At 40.2% G+C, this 23,225-nt stretch overlaps 1 protein-coding gene across 3 annotated transcripts; it reads right to left on the bottom strand.

The window, feature by feature from the left end:
- Positions 1 to 542: 542 nt before the first annotated feature.
- On the bottom strand, positions 543 to 22,866 carry CUNH5orf47 (chromosome unknown C5orf47 homolog). Of its 3 annotated transcripts, none has more exons than XM_050137279.1 (5): positions 22,476 to 22,866; positions 14,519 to 14,604; positions 12,910 to 13,008; positions 11,423 to 11,467; positions 543 to 1,107 (listed from the first exon to the last, which is right to left on the bottom strand). In XM_050137279.1, exons 1-4 carry the CDS (start codon positions 22,777 to 22,779, stop codon positions 11,447 to 11,449), a joined length of 510 nt encoding a protein of 169 aa, XP_049993236.1. In that variant the 5' UTR covers positions 22,780 to 22,866; the 3' UTR covers positions 543 to 1,107; positions 11,423 to 11,446. The 3 variants fall into 3 exon arrangements, with proteins under 3 accessions (XP_049993236.1, XP_049993229.1, XP_049993246.1); XM_050137272.1 differs by lacking the exon at positions 543 to 1,107 and adding an exon at positions 9,980 to 10,446; XM_050137289.1 differs by lacking the exons at positions 543 to 1,107; positions 12,910 to 13,008 and adding an exon at positions 9,980 to 10,446.
- Positions 22,867 to 23,225: the final 359 nt, after the last annotated feature.

The following is a 23,225-nucleotide window of genomic DNA, read 5'->3' as shown; positions in this document are numbered from 1 at the left end:
AGGATCTGACCTGAACAGGTTATCCAGGCACAAGGGACCCACAACATGCATCAAAAGTGATGGAACTGGGGAACAGGCTGGAGCTGACATCTGATAGGGCATGTCACTGTGGGCTGCTTAGTTTACTTTTTTTTTGGAAATTCAAACTCAGATCTGGAAGCTGTATGGGGCTGGGTCTTTGATGAGTGTAGTGCCTTGTGGCAGGAGCACATTTTAGAGACAGTGCTCACATCAAAAGTCAAGAAATAGAAAGGTGATCAGAAGCACACAATGATGTAAGGATCACCAATGATGTAAGGATCTGCTACTAGGCTCATCTCCTAAGGGTCCACAGCATCTAACCACTACCCCATGGGAAAAGCCCTTACATATGGACCTCCTGGAGACGCATATTCAACCCATATCAGCCTGTCTTCTGGTGGTTATCTCCCACTGCTTCAACTCATGGTTGATAGAACGCAGAACAGGCAAATGGGTGTCTGTAGAGGATGAGCAAGAGAAAGCAGAGGGAACTGAATCACCTGTGCAACAATCTGCTTTGGGGAAAAACTGCTCATGCTCATCGCAACTACACTGATCTATTCATAGTGGTACCCCATGATCCAAATACCTCTTAAAAGGTCCTACCAACCCAATATCGTTACATTGCCATGCATTTCCAACATGAGTTTTAATGTATTCAATGCAGCAAGACAACATGGTTGTGAAGAGACTTGTTAGGTAGGGAGAGGAATTGGACTAAAGTGGAATCATGATGATGGAGAGAGGGAATTGATTAGAGGGAGATATGAAAGGAAGAGTTATCAGGTAGTGTTTAGAAAAGAAGTGAGAAAGGAGGTACCAGGATCTGCTTGAATCCTGGTGGGGGTGGCACAATTTATTAGATGGTGCAAGGCTGAACAAGGAGCAGGTGTGAAGTAGACGCTCCCTCAGGCCATTCAGGATGTCAGGACCACAGCCTAAGTCCTAACAAGTTGCACAGATGTGTTTCTTGTGGTTTTGGAGGTTAGCAATACAAAGTCATGCCAGCATGGTTGGGGGATAGTCACTTTTCCTTATGCAGGTTCTTGACTTCTCATATAATTTTTCTTTTAAAGAAATAAAAATCTAGAAGGGGAAGAAAAAACAGGGAGCTCCTGAGGACCCTTTATAAGACTGTGAGTGATAAAGGCCCAATATCATGACATAATCACCTCTCCAAAGACCCACCTCCTCCAAATACAAGTCCAATAAGAATTTGATTGTTGCACATACACTTTCTTAATTACAAAAACATGAAGTCCATAGTAGGGGCCATGAGTTCAGTTTGGTACATGTTGAGATTCTGATGACTTTAAGCCTTTCAAGTGAAGCTATCAAACAATCAACTACATATATAGTTCTAGATGTCAGAGGCAATCTGTTGTCAAGTTAAAAAGAGTATTGGGTATCTGGGTGATATCCAAAGACAGTGGGTGGGTGTTGTGTGAATGTTTCCTAGGGAGATTAACAAACTTGTATTTATCCACCAATATCAGACAAAAGAAACAGTTCCACCTAGTATAGGGTGGTGAGTCAGTTAGTTTCATTAGGTTACTCCCAGGAGCAACGGGAACTTACCAATGGCTATATGGCTGAATATATTTCCCAGCAACTATTAACTGATCATAAAATCCTTAAGGAGGGATAGGGCCTTGTAAGCTCCTCCCTCCCAGCAATATTCATCAGGGAGAATTTAGGCCCAGCAGTAACGGAACATTAATGGGCCCAGTTTTGTGTCTAGTCTGGGTAATGGAAACTGTTGAGAGTTTAGGAGGGCAATGACAAGATCACAGCTGAGTATAGTGTTCTTGGAGGAAGTGTGGCCTGAATGTAGCCTACAACAGAGCCTTGGTAGATGCATTGCCCAGGCAGGCTTCCTCCAGGACTGCATTTCTTAACTTCTCACTGGTGGCTCCCAGGTCTTAACCCTTATAGATAATGCGCCTTAAATGAGAGTCACCTTGCCCATGGTTTTGAACTCAGAGAAGGGCGTCCACCTTCATCTCAACTTGGGCTAAAGGAACAATGCTGATGTGGGATGTTCTTCTATATATGTGTTGCTTTTATTGGTTAATGAATAAAGCTGTTTTGGCCAATGGCTTAGCAGAGTAAAGCCATGTGGGAAATTCAAACAGAGATAGAGAGAGTAGAGGGAGTCAAGGAGACACATGTATCTGCCAAAAGAGAAAGACGCCAGAACATTATCAATAAGCCACAGCTTCATGGTGACATACAAATAGAAATGTGTTAATTTAAGATATAAGAGCTAGCTAAAAATACGCCTGAGCCATCAGCCAAACAGTGTTGTAATGAATATAGTTTCAGTGTGATTATTCAGGTCTGAGAAGCTGGGAAATGAAAGTGCTGTCTTTATTTGCATAAGGTCATCTCAGCTTCATGCTTACTGTGGGAGTGGCTAAGAGCTGCCTTGGGCCTGTTGTGTGTCTTTCCTTCCCTCCCTCTTCCCAAAGCACTGTGTGACAAGCTTCTTGTGTGGATAGCTTCTTATAGTGGATGTTTTGTGGAACCTTTCCATTTAACTGTGCTTTGCTTTATAAAACACTCTTTTTATTAGAAGAGACACCAGTGCATCATTTAACAAGAAAATGGGACTTTTAGTTTGTCATGCTTATAAATTTCTAGGCAAATTTTTTTAAAAAAAAACCTTTCTCACAAAAACTTTATTCTGATTAACTTACATAGACAGAAGTTCCTGCCCTACCTAGTCACCAGGTGCTCAGTTCCAAATAAACACATAGAAGCTTATATTAATTATAAACTGTTTGGCCTATTGTTCAGGCTTATTACTAACTACTTCTTACAACTTAAACTAACCCATAATTCTTTTTTTTTTTTTTTTTTTGGTTTTTCGAGACAGGGTTTCTCTGTGGTTTTGGAGCCTGTCCTGGAACTAGCTCTTGTAGACCAGGCTGGTCTCGAACTCACAGAGATCCACCTGCCTCTGCCTTCCAAGTGCTGGGATTAAAGGCGTGCGCCACCACCGCCTGGCCTAACCCATAATTCTTATCTATGTTTAGCTATGTGGCTTGGTGCCTTTCCTCAGTAAGGCATTCCCACCTTGCTTCCTCTGCTTCTGGATGATGACTGAGTCTCTGTCTTTCCTCTTCCCAGAATTCTCCTAGTATGGCTGCCCCAACTATACTTCCTGCCTGGCTACTGGCCAATCAGTGTTTTATTAAACCAATGTGAGTGACAAATCTTTACAGTGTACAAGAGTATTATCCAGCACTCTTTATATCTTTCTGAATGGATCCCTAGAGCTTAACTGGAAGGTTCTTTATAAGTCATCCTGCTTGGATTAAGTTAGGGCCAGTCTCATCCTAAGGGCTCACCTCCTTGCTTTGGGAAATTGCCTTCTTTATCTTTTTCCAGGCAGCCAGAAGAGGACCCCTGACCAAACTTGCTTCCTGTCTATTCTTTTCCTTTTACATTAGAGGTAGTGATGTCATCCCTTCCTTTCAAGAAAAAAGAGAATCCTGGCTTTTCATAGATTTCTGACTTCTACTATGACATTTAAATACAGAGCACCTAGTGATGGCACAACCATAGCTTCCTTTTATGCTTGCCTCTGGGAGTTCCTGGGAAAAGGTGTGTGAAGGGCTCGGATTCCCATCAGATCTTTACATTCTCAAGCCAACAAGGTTTATAATGAGATATGCAAAGTGCGCTTATTGTCCTTTTCATGGGGGTTTACCTGTACCTGAAACAAAACACTAAAACCTAAGGTATAAGGAACACTGGTCCCAGAAGCATGCAGATCCTTTGAAATGTACATACATGTAAAATAATTACTTTCAGGTGACATATCATGGGTAGCACCCTGAGGAAGGAAAACTCAAATTAGATTCATTTTTTCCCCTGCTTCCAGTTCTGACAAGAGCATGTCAGGTTTTAAACTATGGGAATAATGGATCAGTGACAGCAAGAGTGGAGTTTAATTTCTGGGGTGAAGCTGACCAGCAGGAGAACCGTGCAGGAAAGCTGGGGGTCAAGGACGGCCGAGTGTTGTGATGCACATGGGAGGAGACCAGATGTCTTCATTTCTCCAGGATAGGAGATGAATGTCCGCCCAAGTGCTTTTGATATACTAAGCTAACTGAAGATGTCATTAAAAATTATATGTACATTCCATACTTTTGTAAAACAGTTTTTCTAGAAAACAATGAGGAGAATTAATAATTATAAAAATCAGAGAAATTGTGACAAGCATCAGACAACACATGTTCACGGGGATTACTTTAGGAATATCATTAGATTCCTAATGATGTAGTCAGGGAACAAAGTCCTGGGCTGGAGATGGCTCAGCAGTGAAGAGCACTGGCTACTCTTCCAGAGGACCTGACTTTGATTCCCAGCACTCCTGTTGGGTAGCTCACAACTGCCTGTAATTTCAGCTCCAAGAAATTCATTGACCTCTACTGGGACCCCCACACACATGAAAGAAAAACACACCTACATATAAAGAAAAATAATATTTTTTGAAAAATTAAAAGAAAACTTTGAGTATAAAAGGTTGAAAAAAAGCAAACACAAAACCATGGAAATAAGGATTTGAAATTAAACTTCAGATAAAGAAGAGTTAAGACCAAAGCATAGTAAATAAGACCACTTGGTCATTTTTCATCCATAAAGCAAAGCCCTTGAGAAAAGACACCGGGAAACCACATGTCAATGTCATAGCCTCAATGCAGGCTTTCAGAGCAATGGTGGGTGCTAGTGGAACATGACTGACTCATTTCCAACAGGTCAAGCACACAGTGTATTGACAGGGACACAGTTTTAAATAATGTAAGTAACAGACGTGATTCAATGTTTATACATAAGTCTATAGCAGATATGACGTTTAGAGACTATCAATAGGAATAGTTCATATGTGAGGCTACAAAACCTAATGTATTCCACAAAGCAGAAAATATACACAGTTCTACTTTCAAATTATATACCTTTTAGCAACAATACAACCTAATAATTTAGCAATGAAAAGAAAACCAAACCATTTTACTAAACATAGAACCAAATAACCAATTGTAAAACACTTTGAAAATGATCATATAAAGGTAGCAATATTCAGAGGCAAAGTAATATCATTACTTCTTTCAAGTGTAAAAGAAACAAAAATAAAGGAGGTATTTGTTTCAATGGATTAAAAAGAGAACAGTAGTTACAACAAAACCCCAGGAAATCAGGAAGATGAAAACAAATTTTAAATTAATTAATAAAATTAATACATTATATACTAAACCCAAACTTAATGCAGTTCAATGATGAGGTAATAGTCTTTCAAAAGTGACACTGTAAAGAATGGATATTGATGATGAAAATGAAACTCTACCTAAACACACAAAAATTAAAGATGAGTAGTAGATAGGAATGCCATGCTAGTGATTATTGCTGGGACAAAATACATGGAAAAATCAACATAAAGCAGGAAGGATGTCCCTTCTGGCTACTGCCAGTACTTGGGAAGCTGAAGCAAGAACACTGAGGCCAGCCTGGGTTATATAGTTTTTTTTTTTTCATTTAGTAGTAACTAGAGTAAATGTCTTGTACTTGCGTGTATTGGTAGAAGCACTTTTCATGTTTTAGCTCATCTAGTCTTTATGATGACCTGCTTGGTGTTAGTCATGTTCAATTTACAAAGAGAAGATTTAGGTGCAAGGAGATTAAACAAATTATCCAAAATTATAAACAGTATGTTAAAGACTCAAACCCAGAAGTCAGTAAAGTGTTCACAGACAAAAAAGACACAGAGAGGGGAAGGATGGTGGAGGGATGAAAGTGACCCAAATGTATTATATTCATGCATGAAATTTTTCAAAGAGTAAATTAATAAAAATCAGCATCTTCATTTCCTCAAAGAATTAGAGACTTGATGTCTTTGGTGCTGAGGAAGGACCCTGATGGTCTTAAGAATCAGGGTCTACTTCCAAGAAAGGGAACGATATTTATAGGACAACGCTCATTCAAGTTCAAATGGGGACAGACTTAATGTGGAAGAAAGAGAACATTTTCAAAGCTTGGGAAAGAGCCATAAGCACTTGCAGAGGACCCGGATTCAATTCACAGCACCCACAGGTTGTTTCATAATCATCTGTAACTCTTCGGCTCTCCTCAGGCAGCAGGCACACATGTGGTACAAAGGACATACGTGCAGACAAAAGACCCAAACACATAAAAAAGCAACAAAACCTAAAATATGTAAATAAATAGATACTGGATTGGCACTGGTCTGGGTGAAGCAAAGAATGCCAACTCTTTTGAACATTGCTTGACCTTGCCAGATGGCCTTCAGCACCAAGAATGAGACTCCGTCTGTAACCATCCTGCTTTTAGCATAGTACGATATGGGTTGCTTTCACTTGTAATTTTTAAATAAATATTGTTTTGGGGAGCTTGGAAACATTGTCCTTAACAGTCCTGAGTGTGCTATGGAAATTACATATACAGTTTCCAGACAGATTACCTCCCCAGTGGGTACAGCTGAGATTATCACCTCACATTCATGAGGTAGAAAGACAACTGGAAATTGCCCTGTTTTCTTGTCTGTATCTTCCCTAGATATACTGGTTTGAATGAGAATGCCCTGCATAGACTCAGTATTTGCACATTAGTTCCCAGTTGATGAGCTGTCAAGGAAGGGTTAGCGTGAAGGGAACCTTCAAGAACAGAAAGCTGATGCATATGTAATTGAACTAGGGGGCCAGGAACTCCAGCAAGCAGTTTCTTTGTCAACTTTGGTCAAGCTGTCTGGCTCTAGAGTAAACAGTGCAGGAGAAGTAAAGGTGTTGTGGAATCTTTTATGCTGTTAGGGAAAGCTGCTGAGGCCAGGCTTTTGGCAGGGAGAGGCACTGCATGGAGAGGCCTCTAGAAGCCACAGAGTGAAGCTGTAGCCTGGATTGTATTGGAAACCCCAGATGTTGGAGATGCCAGAGTCATAGGATATTTGCCAAAAAGAGCTGCTAACAGAGTGGAACTAGCCCAAGAAGCAGAAGTGTGTTGTAGTCAACACAGCAGAAAGAAATTGGAGATCCAAAGAATGCTTTAATGTTAAGACATAGATGCAGAATTTGGAGTTTTCCCTGCTAGGTTTTGTCTTGCTTTGGTCCAGCATTTCCTCACTATGCACCCCCTTCTCCTTTTTGGAATGGTAATGTATATCCTCTGACATTGTATGCTGAAAGTCTGTGGTCTGCTTTTAGATTTTACAGGGCATTGCAGTTAAAGAGATCACCTTGAGTCTCAGAAGAGACTTGGGACTCTTAGTCTTAAGACTGAAAGACTATGGAGACGTTTGAAGTTGGACTCAATGCATTTTACATTATGAAATGACTACATGCTTATGGGTGCCAGGGAGTGGAATGTAGTGGACTGAATGAGAATGGCCCCTAAAGGCTCATACATTTGCATGCTTACTAGTCCCCAGCTGATGAACTGTTTGGAAAAGATTAGAAGGTGTGGCCTTGTTGGAGCACATAGGAGGAGACTGTGCATTCATTTCCTGGCCACTCAGACCCGAATAATCACACAGAAACTATATTAATTAAAACACCGCTTGACCTATTAGCTCAGGATGCTTATTAACTAACTCTTACATCTTAAATTAATCTGTTTCTATTATTCTGTGTATTGCCACAAGGCTGTGGCTTACCGGGTAAAGTTCTGGCATCTGTCTCCTTTGGCAGCTATATAGCATCTCCCTTACTCTACCTTCTATTTTTCCTCTATCTCTGCTTGGAATATTCTTGCTTGCTCTATTCTTCCCTGTCATAAGCCCAACTTTATTATTTATTCACTAACCAATAAAGGCAATATGTATACAGAAGGACTTCCCACACCAGGAGGAGGTGTGTTCTTATTGGAGGAGGAGGGTTACTAGGTGAGGGCTTTGAGATTTCAAAGATCTCTCTGTCTCTCTCTGTCTCTCTCTGTCTCTCTCTGTCTCTCTCTGTCTCTCTCTCTCTGTCTCTCTCTCTCTGTCTCTCTCTCTCTCTCTCTCTGTCTCTCTCTCTCTCTCCCCCTGTTGCCTGTGGATTGGGATGTAAAAATCTCAGCTACTTCTCCAGCATGTAAAATTCTCAGCTGATGCCTGCCTGTCTGCTGTCATGCTTCATGACAATAGAAAAGAAACGAAGACATTAGCCTATTTTTGTCATATGCAATAGTCAAAGTTTTTAGTTTTCATGATCTGGGCAGGGACTGGAAAATGTATATCTACTACTCCTTGATGGACACATGTTGTCTTCAAGTACAAAAGCGGATCCCTTATTCAGACTCTGAGCATGCAGAGGAATTTATGCAACAATGGCATCATCACATCTTCTCAGACTCAGATTTCCCATTGGGTCCTAGACATGACAAAGTAGACCCGCGTCCACACACCCGCATATCTATGCCATGCACAGCATGTATGCTTGGATTGTGCATCTCCAGCCATTATACCACCATGGATGACTGGTATAGATAGAGAGGGAGGGAAGAAGGGCAAATAGGGAAAGTCTTAGCCATTCTCTGTCCAGTTATAAGGTTCGTCAGCAACAGAAGTGGGCAGTCTTTGAGGTTCAGCTCCCTAAAGTGTGCCTGTCACAATGTTCTTGTGAAGTTCAATCGTCGACTAATAGGAACAGCTTGTTGGAAGAATGGCCTCACAGGCAGGCAGTAGTTCTACCACTGTGGTAGTGTTCTCACCTCATGTCCTTCCCAGAGCAGACGGTTCTTCCAGTGTGGCTTCCCTCTTCTCCCAGTGCTCTACTTTCTAATCTCAAAACTATCCTTCCTCTGATTTATAAGAATCCAGGCTTTCCCAAAACACTAATCTTTTTTCAGGTTACATTATCCATGAAAATATCCTAATCTTTATTTAGTCCCTATGCTGAAAAGTTCCGTTATTTTTCCTCATAACTGAAAACATGCCTTAAATCATTTGGGTGGCCCAGAATAAATGTTTGGTTAATTACTTACTTGGAGAAAGTTTCTTCTCTATTCTTCAATTGCCAAAACTTTTTATTGAAACCATTAGATCTATTCTTTCCTCTCCACACTGCACACTTAAGCATGAAACATCTCTAGAGAACACACAACAGATGTTACAAATATAATCACAGGTCATATTACAACACTTTGGTCACTAAGTATATACATCAGGGATGCCAAGGCCACCTACCACAAAGCATTGCTCATTTGTTTGTGGTGGTGCTGGGCAAGCCTACTGTAGCACCAGTCAAACGGAAGGACAGCACAGGCCTGGGGATATGCTCAGTGGTAGAGTGCTGCATTTGATTACCGGGAGCACACAAAGGTCAGGATACTTAATAACGATAATAAATGTCACTGCCTTATTTAGTCAAAATACCGTGTTTTCATCAATAATGAGTATTACTTTTATTTATAGGAAACTTTTTAGTTTGAAGCAGCATGCCCCATTACATGGGCAGCAGGCTCCTAGGCCTTGGGTTTATGTGGTAGTCCTGACTGCAATCACAGCGATGACTCAAGCCACTTAGCTTTGTGTGATGTTATGATGCTCATGAGATGGCAGAATCCCATAATGCATTTTTCAGAATGCAGTGCCACAAGAGAAGACTACTGGGCTAAAATAAAACTTCCTTGATTTATGCAAAGAAAAAGAAAAACCAGGAATAGAATTGATGAATGAATGTTCCTACTCACAGAGACCAGAGGAAAGACTGATGAAGATGAGATGGGGGAAACGTGAAAATCTTATTTCCGCAGCGCAATAGATATGTCCCCAAGTTGGAAACTTGTAGTCTCAGGTTGTAATGAAGAGGGCACCCTGAACAAGTCATGATATTACCCCTGGTAGTCAATGATATTTCAGAAGAAATTTCACATTGTATTTATGTTCTGTTAAACAAAATAGATTTAATATATATTTCATCAAAATTTATTAAACAATAAATACAACATTGAGAACATTCATTTGCATGGAAGTCCTTAGAGCTGCTTGGTTCTAGAACAGTGGGACACTATCCAGCATGACACCCATTCAGTGACATGAATGAACACTGGCAGATATAACAGAAAGGCTGTGTTTCCACAAAGAGTTGACAGGTGGCACACACAGAAGCAAAGGTTGAACTATACCAAAAAGCTTTGTCCACATGCTTCACAAATGTCATGCAGTCAAGTTTATGAACATGTTCGTTCCATTTGGTAATGTAGTTGTGAGAACTAACATTTGACACTTCACTGAGGGATTCAGCACTGTCCAAAGAAGTTGGATGGTGCAAGGAAACTGTGGGCTGGGCTGTGTATGCATGCAAGGCCTAGGCCATTTGCCCAGGTACATGTCTTTCAACTGGAAGCAGGTGAATTTACTAGTCACTTGAAGAACATACAACCACAAAGCCAAGGTTGTTGGAATATCACAAAATGATTAAGTTAAAGCTAGAAAAGAAACAAAATTACAAATTATTGTACCTACCTTATATTCATGAGAATTTTGCATATTTCCACTTTGTAATAGCTTTGTGAGAGAAATGAGGAAGCCCACCCTCTCACTGATGCCACCCAAGCTCATGCTCTGGTCTAAAATACACTTTCCTTACACCGCTCTGGCCTCATTCTCTTACTTACAAAAGTCTAATTGTCTTTCCTAAGGCCGGCCCTCCCTCTATTACTTCCCAAATCTCAGAAAACTGATGAAACCTCCCTCTGTGTGCGAATTGGGGCCATGTGGTTGGGAAACCAGAGGCAACTAAAAAGAAAGGGGAAGGAAGAGACGATATGATCAGTGTAAAAATATAGACTAGTAATGTGTCTATGGAATAGTTGAAAATGTCAGAGGTCATGGGTAGGACAGAAATAGCAGCGAAGGCTAGAAAAACAGTGAGTTGTTGGGAAGTGAATACAAGAAGGAATAACAGGACGAGTAACTGCTCCTAGGCAGCAAGGGGAACAACTTAACATGAACAGAAAATGCAGTCAAAGTGTAGAGTGAGAACCATGACATAGACTGTAGCACACTGAGAGAGGAGTAGTGAGGTCGGGTCACATATGATAGCACATCCAAGAGGAAGAGAATGAAGCAGAGCAGAGTCATGTGCAACAAGAAAAACTGCACACTCACGTATGTTTATATGTGTGTATGTATATGCATATATACACATATACAGACATATATGTGCATATACATACACATGATACCCATGTATCATGGAGAGAGTAGTTTCAAGGGCATGATAGAGAAGGGGCTGAAGTGAAAATTTAAATGTTAAAAAATGTTTAAAGAGTTGTGCTATGTGCCATCTCTGGGTTAAGGAAGGAAGTAGGTTGGAAGTGGCAATGGGGATATGCTGAGGTTAGAGAAAGCAGGATACTAAGTGAGGAAAAGATCTGATCAGTTATCTCAATGGATTCTCACCAGAGAAGACAGGAAGATTCACATTCATCTTGTACTAACTCCAATCTAGAAACAACATAAGAAAAGTTCAAGTTGACCTGTAACACTTATTTTTTGTTAACAAATACATATTATGAGATAAAAATTATATTATATTTTGCAACATATTAGCTTTATTAAACAGTATGTGATATAGTTCAAAACTCAAGGTAAAATAACAAATGTCAAAAATACATTTTATTTATGTTATTTCGTAAAGCCTGGTGTATTAAGTTAGCAAATAATTTTTACCAGATGACTTTGGATTCACAGAAGGCTGAGATTCAAAAGACTGCCAAGTTAAAAGCGCACAGTGAACAGAACATTGCCCAGTTTCTCTGCACATTGCTGTTCAAACAGCTTTTCCTTTGAGAAACTTTGACTATGTTCCTTCTTCCTACTGCCTCACGACATAACCTCATTCTGATTGGACAAGATAGAGTGAACTGAAGTACCTGAGTATGGACATCCCTCTGTATGCTGCCCCTGCAAGCAACGTGCAGCGCGCTATGACTGCTAACAGTCGTGCCTTTTATCCAATACTGTATTACTTACAAACATTCTGTTACTGTTTTATTAAAGCATTAAAAGTTGTCACTAAGTACTGAGACTTCACGGAAGCACTCATTGTGAAAGGACATATTCTATATTGGAAGAAATGGAAACAACCATTTTGACTTATCAATTAATTATTAGTTATGCTAATTTTGTTCCCGCTAATATTTTGAAAGTCAAGACCTTCCTTTTTAAACTTCTTGAAATCTCATCAATTTACCTTGTGTATCTGTGTCTATGTGAGTGTGTGTGTGTGCATGCGTGCTTGCACACATGCTGGGGAAGGTGGCATGTAAATGGCAGTCCGAGGACCACTTGTGTTGCACATGTGGTTCCTGGGGACTGACCTCAGGTCATCAAGCCTGCTGGTAAGCACCTGTACCTGCTGATCCAGACTGCCATTCTAAAAACCTGCAACTTTTCATGATTTTACCATAATAACCGTTACTAAACACTGGTGCAGCTTTAGGACAAGATTCAATTCATGAGTTGCTTTATAGGAGTGAAATTGTGCCAAGGGCAGACTTTGTTATATGAGGTACACTGGAATGCAGCATCCATGGGAAGGAAATGGCAAGAAGTTGGATGGAAGGTGTAGTTTTATATTACAGTTAACATGCTCTTCACCAGTATGGGTGTTTTGTAATTTGTGTTTAAAGACTAACATCCAAATATACATTTAATGGACACGTGTGTTCTTTGCTATGTAATTCCAGCGAGTGCTTGCCTTCTGCACCCTTACACCCACACATACACTCAGGGTCTACCCTACATCCCTGTCTGAGTATGGCTTTATGTTTTTAACTGTTCCTATATTTTAATATTGGCAGTTAGGAAATCTAATGTAATACAAGGTGAGATACAATGCTTATATAACTTCATTTTTTTACAAAATTTAAAATGTGCTAACTTACTTCACTAGATAAATTTTGGCACTTCAGTCTGTGTCTGTAGTTTTCATTTTCTGCAATCATTCTGGAAATGACTTTGCTAACTTTTTTCCACGCTAAGACCTTGAAAAGATAAACAGCGTTAAGAAACACTGGGCACAAGTGTGCAAAGCCTTTCGATGGAGGTAACCGAGAGTGACTGCTGGTCTGTGTGTTTGTCAGTGTTATCAGTGTGAAGCAATACACAGAGGACCATTAAGTCCATGACCCCAGGGGTCACCAACTTGTCTGACCTCTTCCTGTAGTGTTTAAGCCACCTCTCCCGGATGATGCTGCCTTTTAATCCCAGCACTTGGGAGGCAGAGGCAGGAGGATCTCTGTGAGTTCGAGACCAGCCTGGTCTACAAGAGCTAGTTCCGGGACAGGCACCAAAGCTACAGAGAAACCCTGTCTCGAAAAACCAAAAAAAAAAAAAAANAAAAAAAAAAAAAAAAAAAAAAAAAAAAAGAAAGAAAGAAAAAAAACCCAAAAAACAATGTCTGCAAAATCTTGCTAAGTGGGTCCAGCACATCCAATTTTCAAAAGGTACTAAAAATACTGAATTTCTATTCCTGTTTATGCTTCATTTATAATGTATTTTATTCTCAGTAAGAATTAACTACTTCTCCTAGGAGATAGCCAGACAAAGTTACTAGAGATTATGAACATACTACAATAGAAAAAAAAACCTATAAAATCAAATATCTACATATAGACTTTTTTTTTTGCTACTAAGCAGTTTGACATTTGACAAGCATTTAAGCATCTAGAAGCATCTTTATGCTCTGAGCAATGGGACGAAGAGTGTGCATGTAAATCCCTTACCCCAGGGCACAGCACGTGATGTTTAGAGGTAAGCACTGGCTGTGTTCCTATCTCCTCACCCAAAGGAAAATGGCTTTTGAAGGAAGCAGGTCTCAGTGCAGGGGAAGACTGCAGCTTACTTCAGATATATCCGGTATAAGTGTTAGTTACCCTGAGTACTGTTTTAGACCTGCATGGGCTATACACCAAACACGCAGGAATTTATGTGACATGCTAACTAATAAATTCTTTAAAGTAAAATGGCGAGCATGGATGAGCACAGCAGTTCTCTGAAGTATGTTCAAAATGCCTGAGTTACCATGACGTTTGGCAACCAGTGGTGAGAAGGGTTCAGCAATAAAGTTCATCTTTGTCATCTTCCTGCCTAAAAAGTCACATATGTTCTTTGCTTTGGAAAGAGTAATGTGACACCAGTGTAGATATATTCTTTCCTATGAAGCCTGTGATCTTCTTCCTATGCTGCTTTATATATAGCAGTTAGCAATACTCTGTGGAACATAGGTTATGCTTTGAAAGAAATCTCTTGGCAGGTTATTTTTTCATTAAAATGTATTTTATACTTTCAAATATCAGAACTATTTTTCATAGTTAATAAATATTTCCAAGCTCAGTATCATTTTTGGGCAAGTTTCTTCTATTTCCTCATTTCAGAAAATGAAGTTATGAAGGAGATGGACTTTGTCTCACTGTCCTGGAACCTGTGTCCACTGTACTCACAGAGGGAGGTCTAAACCTTAAACACTGTGGATTCTCCTTTAGGGCAGCATACCTTTTTCATTTCCTTCATTGTTTTGGAGGACTCATCCAGTGGTATGGGGAAATCAAACTCTTCAGCTGCAGTTTTCTGCTTTAAACCTATTTTTTTAAGAAAAGAAAGATATCAAAATTAATACATATTGTAAAAAGCACTATCCTGAAAAGAGAGGTCATAGCAATGTCTCCGAAGCTCTCTGGGGGGTGTTTAGACTTGGTGCTCTATTTCTGTTGACTCTCTGGAGTCCCTTCTATCTGCTGCCTTTGCCTTCAGCACACCTACCTTAACTCCCCCACTTCACTCCTGACAGACCACCCTCTATACCTGGCTTTCCTTTGCACATTCAACAGCTTTCCAGGGAACATTCTTGGATCCTACAAACCATGATGGGTTGTCACAGAACTTCACAGTTTGCTTGAGAAGTGTCTTTTCCTCTGGCAATCCAGTTCTAGTTTGTAGATAGTAGGTAGGTAACACATTACATTTGTTGAATGAACGGAAATGTGTTCCCAAATGGCATTTACTAATTTGAGAGGCATATGCCACTGATTCTGGGTGGGACACAGAATGAGATGAAGGATCTTGGTTAAGTCACATTGTGAGAAACTCATTCCCTTGCCAACTCTTCCAATCTCTTCCAACAGAGGAAGCCTGAGTTTGTTCACGTGTAATTTAGAGATCTCCGAGACTTGCTGCTTTTTCTTTATGACACAGATACTTTCTAGCAGGAAATCTATTTACTATAATTGAACAATATTGTTTTCCCATTATTAGCTTGTAATTATTTTCTCTTCTTAGCAAGCACACACACACACATACATACACACACAGTGTTCTAATGAAATTTAGATAAGAGGAGAAAATTACCTATTTAAATAAATACTCTAAGTAAACTAGCACACATGCAGATGTGGCATGAACACTCAAGTCTGACAAGTTCTGCTCAGACTTATCTTCCCCTTTGAATGCCACAACTTTCAGAGCAGAATGTTTTCATCGTTTCCACTGTTTCCTACTAATAAGACTCACCTAATCTGTTCCTACACTCCTTAAAGTAAGACAGGGGCCATGAAGTCTATTAAAAGCACAGCGAGAAGTAAAACACATGTGCACAAGAAAAACATGTCTTTCATTTCTTCCTGTGCTGTGACTGGGCACCAGGGTATGCTACACCATGGATTTAGTACCAACTTACGCTCCCAGTCTTCTGGTTCTTGTTGCCCATGCTCTGACCCTATCAAGCTGTACCTGTAGCTCTTCCCTGGTCACTGGCGATGGTCATCCATCCTCCATACTCTGCTCACACATTTCTCTACCTGTAACTTGTCCATCTCTCAGCATTCTCTGCCATGGTGCTTTCCTTGATTTCGTTATCCTCCAATTATTCACTGTTTCCAAAGTATCCATTGTACACCTCCACAATAGCACTCCTCATCTTTATTTATGACGCATGACTATCTCCCAAGCACAGTGGCAGGGAACCAGGCTGACCTATTAGTCTTGCCTGAAACGTTAGCTTTGCCTGCTGCTTGCCCCTTGGCTTTCAAAGCACCAGCACGTCGGAGAATGGCTTACCAGCCTGACTTCATTAGGCACCTGTCTCTGGTGACATCATCCCACCATCAATCCCATCTTTAGGGGTTATAGACATGAAAATCACTCTACGATTTAATCAAAAACTTGTTTTTCATTCATTCAGTAAACGTTTAGTACATGTTGTTAGTCATTCTTGTTCCTCCAAGCCATCTGCTCACTGTGCCAACATTTACTGAGAGCTTATTCCATGCTAAACACCACATTAGGTGCACAGCACAAGCTGAGTTATTTAATCTTCACAGCGACCCCTTGAGGATGAAATCATTATCCACACTTGAAAGGTGATAAATTTTTAGAATCAGGCCGGATAACTAAAATGGCAATATTATATTTCCAGTAATTAACAGAGTTATGGTTGTTTTTCTGACTTCAAAGCCAGAGCTCTTGATCATCTCTACTGTCCCACCAGAAATGTCTCCATTTCTCTCCTCTTGATTTCCTGTCTTGTGCCTCTTTCTGTTTCTAAACTTGATCAGGTCTCTTTCTTTCAGCACTCACACCTGCTGACTTAAATACCCATATCCACACGTGAGTCTCTCGAGTACAGAACAGTCACCTGATACTGCCATTAGCATTTGACTGATTGTTTACAACATGGTAGATGCTAAATGGATGAATATTCATTTTTAGTTCCCATGGACTTCTAACAAATGTTTATTTAATATGAAATACAACCAAGACTGAGTAAACCTAAGTACTTTATACTTTTTGGCTTAGCCCACGTGCATGTCTCTCTCAAGGCCTCCTTCCCTTGAATACATTCCTGGTTTTACAATCTCAGCAAGGAGGTTATGGAAGTTAATAGCTTTGCTCTTCACACAGTGGCCCAGTACAGATATATCAGCCACAGCCTCAACTATCCCCTCTCTCTTCCAATCAGTTATCAGGTCTGTCTATTTACCTCTACAGCTTCAGTCCTGGACTTTCAATTTCTACTGGACTACTATCACTGCCTTGAAGCTGTTTTCCAGCCTCTTATCAGCTGTAAAGCCAAATTAAATCCATCCTGTATCTGAAAATACTAAATAAATAAATAACAAGGCATATCAGAACATGAAGTGCAGAGAAGATATTTAAGTATGTAATCCGAAGGACCAAATCCCACACAGGGTACCAAGCAAGCAGTTGAATGGAACAGACTCGGGTGAAAAGGGAAACCGGGATTCTTAAGGAAAATCTTTCTGGCATGGTTTCTGGAAGAGGGGAGAGGGAATGGTCATAAGCTGAGTTACAAAGGAAACACCGCTAACATGTAAGACAGTGGAGATGCTAGGAATATCATTATCTGATCACAATGCAATAAAACAGAAATCACTAGCAAAACCAAAGGAATAGGAAGGTCTCAGAATTTCAAACCTTTAAAATATGTTAAGCTGTACCAGTGTCACATGAATGCGCAGAATGAAATTAGAGAACATTTTAAAAATCAACAGTGGGATATTACATATTGAGATGTGTGGGTGGTACTAAAAGTGGTTAAAACAAATTCGCCATACTAAATGCTTCCAGATTTTAAAAAGCAAATGAAATGCCTGATTTTCAATCTACATATTCAGCACAATCCTGATAAAAATTTCAATGATATTCTTCATATAAGTAGAAAACAACAATATTAAAACTCATTTGAAAGCACAAAGTATCCAGAAGAGGCAAAGCAATTCTGAATAAAAAAAAAATAATGCTGATGCTATCAATATGCTTAATGTTGAATCACATGACAGTCACAAACACCATGGTCCTGAGGACATGTAAAATGATGGACAGAACAGGAGTCCAGCTAGAAACCAGCACAACTAGTCACCGAGTCCTGACAAAGACAGACAGAACAGCGTTGAAGACAGCCTCACCTACAAATGGTGGAATGGGAAGCTCACATGCAGAAGAAAGAAACTAGTCTCCATTTCTTATCCTACACACACACAAAAACAAAACAAAACAAAAACCCACTCTGAATGGGGGAAAGAACCTTAATATAAAATCTGAAACTGGAAAAAGTAGACAACATACTTCAAGATATAGGTAAGGAAAGGACTTTCTGTGTATGATCCCAGTTGCCAAGGGAATAAGGTCAACAATCAACAAATGGGATCTCACAAAAAGAAAAATCTGTGTAACAAAGCGAACAGTTGAGTAAAGAGAGGCCACAGACTAGAGAAATATTTGTTGGCTACACATCTGAGAGGATTAGTCAGTGGAATAAACAAAGAGCTAAAAAAACTGATCAATAAGAAAGCAACCCCACCCCTCACCCCGCAAATGAAATAATGAAAGGAATAGACGATTTGGAAAGGAGGAAATACAAATCATCAATAAATACATGAAAAACTGCTGAACCTCACTAGTCATTGGAGAAGTTCCAACTAAAATCACATTGATATATATTGCCTTAGTCTGAATGTCAGTCATTAAGGAAGCAACACGGTTGGCAAGGTGTGGTTTAGAAGGTAAAAATTCCCTGCCACCAAGCCTGACGAACTGAGTTTGATCCCTGAAGCCCACATGGCAGGAGAGAACCGACTCCCACAAGTTGTTTCCTAATGCACACACATGATATGCTGATACACACATGCAATAGATGGATGGATGGATAATTTTAACAAAAATTTAAGAGGAAAACAACAATAAATTCTGGTATAGATGTGGACAAATTAAACATCTGGGGGGAATGTAAACTAGTCCAAATTCTACAGAAATCATTATGGCGGATTCTCAAAAAAAAATCTAAAAAATAGATCTATTACATAGCCCAGTTATATCACTCCTGACTATTTACCCAAAAGACCCAGGTCAACATATCATGGATATACTTGAACATCAATATTTACGCAAAAGTATTCATAACAGCTATGTTTTGGGGAAAAAACCTTGGAGTCCAGCAACAGATTTTTTTATCCATAAAGAAGAATGAAGTTTCGTTGTTTTCAGGGAAATGAATTCAACTGAACTCAATCATATTAAGCAAGTTAGGCTTTTCTCAGAAAGACAAATATTACATGCTTTCATCCATTCCTAGATTTTACATAGTCACATAAAATCATGTGTATATAGATTAAATGAAAATAAGTGAAATTGTCTAAGGGAGTAAATGAAGGGTTGAAAGAAGGGAATTGGGTAAGGGGTTGGGGTATATTCAATATACAATATATCTATAAGAAGAAACTGAAATGTATTTTGAAATTATTAAAAAATAAACGTCCAATTTTTAGTATAAAAAAAGTCTACCAAAAGAAAGCACAGAGAAAAAAATAAGGTTAAGAAGTTGATATTAATGAGGAAGAAACAAGAAAAAAATGCTTAAGCTGGCGGTGGTGGCACATGCCTTTAATCTCAGCACTCGGGAAGCAGAGGCAGGCAGATCTCTGTGAGTTCAAGGCCAGCCTGGTCTACAGAGTGAGTTCCAGGACTGCCAGGGCTACACAGAGAAACCCTGTCTCGAAAAACAAAACAAAAATGCTTAAGTAATAAATCAAAATCTTGTTTTAAAAATAAAATGCTAATGTCATTAGTACAAAGGGAGAAAGTACATGTCTACATACATAAAACTGAAACAAATTGTGAAGAAGAAATGACCGTTAAAGCTGGGTAAACTTAGAATTAAGTACATTAGCTGCAGGCCTCAGCAGAAACCTGGATGAAGTGTGTAATTGCTTAAGGAAATACATGCTATCAAAAATTAACATCTCAGGGTCAGAAACTGTAAACAGACCAGTTTCCACGGCATAGAGAAAATTGAGAAATTATCCCACAAAACATGAGGCCCAGATGGTTTTGCAGAAGAATTTTATCAAGCCTACATAGTTCCACTGTTCCACAAACTATTCCAGAACATAGAAAGGGAAGAAAGATTCCCAGTTACTTGTATGAAGTAAGTATAACTCTGATACCAAAATCAAGTAAAGAAATACACAGAAAAAATACAGGTCACTATATCTCATGAACATCATTAGAAAAATTCTAAGCAACTTACTATTAGAGCCTGCCACTATATGAAAAAATAATCTAACACAGCAAGTGAAATCTATTTCAACACTGTATAAGGTTGGTTCAGTATTTAAACACACACACACATACACACACATATATATATTTATCACTACGCATTACTATAAGGAAATATTATCACCACAGATTATAGTAAGCCTTTGACAAAATTTAAAGTCTATTCATAATAAATAAAAAATACTGAAGATAATAAAAGTAGATATAACTTTTCATACTCTAAATATACAGTCTTAGTCCTAAAACCAGTACTTTATTTAATGGAGAAACGCTAGAGGCATTTCTCCTAAGAATAAGAACAAGGTAAGGGGTCGACTATCTCTACAACTATTTACCCTGCACAAGAGGTATTAGCCAGAATAATTAGACAAAGATTATTGTAGACATAAAATGAATAAAATAAATTATCTCTATTTACAAATGACACATACCAGCTGGGCATGGTGGTGCACACCTTTAATCTCAGCACTTGGGAGGCAAAGGAAGGTAGATCTCTGTGAGTTCAAGGCCAACTGGAAATACATAGTGAGACCCTGTCCCTAAAAATGAATTCACAAGTAATATATACCTGGAAAATATATGAGGATCAGTGATGGAACTAACTATAATAATAAAAGTGGTTGGTGAATTAATAGGATCTAAAGTTAACATGCAAAATTGAATAGGCCTAAGGAAGAGAAGTCAGTCACAAAAGCTCACATATAAAGACTCCATTTAGATAGGTCCAAAATAAGTAAATCTAATGGGGACAATGTAGATTAATGCTTGCTTAGGCTAAGATTAGTGGGTAGTGGAGGCAAAGGTGAAGGGATATGATGCTGTGGCTGCAGTTTCTCTGTGACAGAACAAACACGCTAGAATGGGGAGTTATGTCCATAACTCTGGATGTTGTCAGAACCAGTAACTTGTGTACTGTAAATGGGTGATTGTATACATTGTTAATGAAATCTCAATAAAGTTGTTTTTAAAAGTGTAGGTGTGCTGGGCATGGTGACACATGCTCTTAATCCCAGAGTTTGGGAGGCAGAGGTAGACGGATCTCTGAGTTCGAAGCCACCCTAGTCAACAGAGTAAGTTCCAGAACAGCCAGGGCTGTTACACAGAGAAACCCTGTCTCAAAAAACCAATAACCAAAACAAACAAACAAACAAACAAAAAGCCCCAAACAAACCAAACAAACTAAGAAAATCAAGTATAATTGTAAAGCTGAACCCTCAAAGGGGATGAGCTTTTGGAAATGACTACAATGTTTTATACCTTTGCTGTGAAGTACGAAATATGTAATTTTGCAAACCTCTTCAAAACACACAAAAACTAATCCTTGCTAAAGATTTTAAATGATAGGCTTTGCATACATCTCTAATGCATTATGTAGTAAGCAACTCCACTTACAATAGGAAAGATTAAATACCAGGGAATAAATTTACCTAGATTTATGTAAAATCTATAATGAACAATTTTGTTTTGAGGTATGGTTTCTCTGGGTAGCCCTGGCTGTTCTGGAACTCTCTATGTAGACCAGGCTGGCTTCAAACTCATAAATCCCGACTTAGCCTCCTTAATGCTGGGATTAAAAGCATGGGCCACCACGTGAATGCATTTTTATTTGTTATTTACTTAAAACATTCCTGAAGGAATTCAAAAGTAGATTGAACAAACAGAACTACATCTTCTGTGTTTTAAAAGGATTTAACATTTCCCAAGATTTTATATTATATATAAATATATTATATAAACATATACTTATATATTTATATATTATATAAATATAATATATAAATCAAGTAATTAGGAATTTATATTTTTTATTGCATGTGAATGGGTGTTTTGTTTATGTACCACTTAGATGCCTGATGCCCAAGGAGACCAGAAGAGGGCGTCAAATTCCCTGGAACTGGAGTTATAAGGTGCCAGGTGGGTGCTAGGGACAAAACCTGGGTCACCTGGAAGAGTAGACAGCGCTATTAACTCATCGGGCCATCTCTCCAGCTCATGTAACTAGCAATTTCAATAATGTTCAGTGGGAATAACTAAGCATACCAAGCTCCCACTTCTCCAAGGTACTGAAGTAGCTACATCCAAGAACTTCTCTCAGGTTTCTGGGCTATCTTAAATGTCCTACAGCCCTTTTTCAGGCCACCCATTAAGTAAGTTAGAGGGATTCTCCTAGTCCATAGCTCCAAGACAGACTGAGGGGGGCTGCCTGGCTGCCTACTGAGTGGAACGTGTGTGACGACTGACAGGAAGGCTAACAGGAAGACTGACATAAGGGGAGACTGGAAGGAGGGCTGACAGGCGGCCTGACTGACTGAGGGCCGCATTCACAAGATGCCCACAGTTGCCCACAGCACCAGCCCTGACAGGAGGGTCCCGCCACCTGCTCGCGCCGCTTGCTCCAGGTCCCTGGGCGCTGTCGGCGTTCTCGACCTCCGCAGCTGGAAAGAGGTGGAGTCGGGGATGGTGGCGACCCGGGCCTGGGCGCCGGTGGGCAGCTCTCGTCCTGGGGGCCCACTCTCCACGGCCGCTCGCTCCACGACGGAGCAGGCCCCGAGCCCTGGGCCTTGATGGCGGAGACCTCGGGGGCCCCTCAACTGCCACACGCCACCGCGGTGCGAGGCGAAGCGGGTCACGTAGATCAGGGGAGGCCCCTGCGGCCGATGGTGGCTGCCGGCCGGAACCATGTCTGTCTTCAGCCAAGTAACGGACGCGCCTCAGCTCCTACCCGGGCAGGACTGGGGTGTGTGTATGTGTTTGTGTCTGTGTGTGTGTGTGTTTGTGTGTGTGTGTGTGGGGGGGCAGGCCACGTGCAGCAGGCGGGAGGGGTGGGGAGACGTGGGAGCAGACCAATGAGAGCAGTGGGCGGGGCTTCCTGTAGCCCACCCCCCATGGGGCGGGGCCGGGGAACTGGAGGCCAGACCACTGGAGGAGCTTGGTACTGGGTTTGGGAAGTTGAGGAGTGGACCACTGAGTAGCTGGGAGTCCGGGCTCGAGGTAAAGAAGGAATTAAGGAGAGGAGGGACGGTAGGTGGCTAGAAGGCAGAAGCCTAGGGAGGCCCTCTCTGCCCGAAGTTGGGAGGCAGGGAAAGCCATCGTGTAGAGGTAACAGGAAGGTCCTTAGCGGGAAGGA

The sequence above is a fragment of the Alexandromys fortis genome, unplaced genomic scaffold (assembly GCF_014885135.2).
Source record: "Alexandromys fortis isolate MF-2015 unplaced genomic scaffold, M_Fortis_MF-2015_v1.1 scaffold_29, whole genome shotgun sequence".
Lineage (NCBI taxonomy): Eukaryota > Metazoa > Chordata > Mammalia > Rodentia > Cricetidae > Alexandromys > Alexandromys fortis.
Note: the sequence above shows the minus strand (reverse complement) of the source record. Positions and strands in the feature narration are given on the sequence as shown.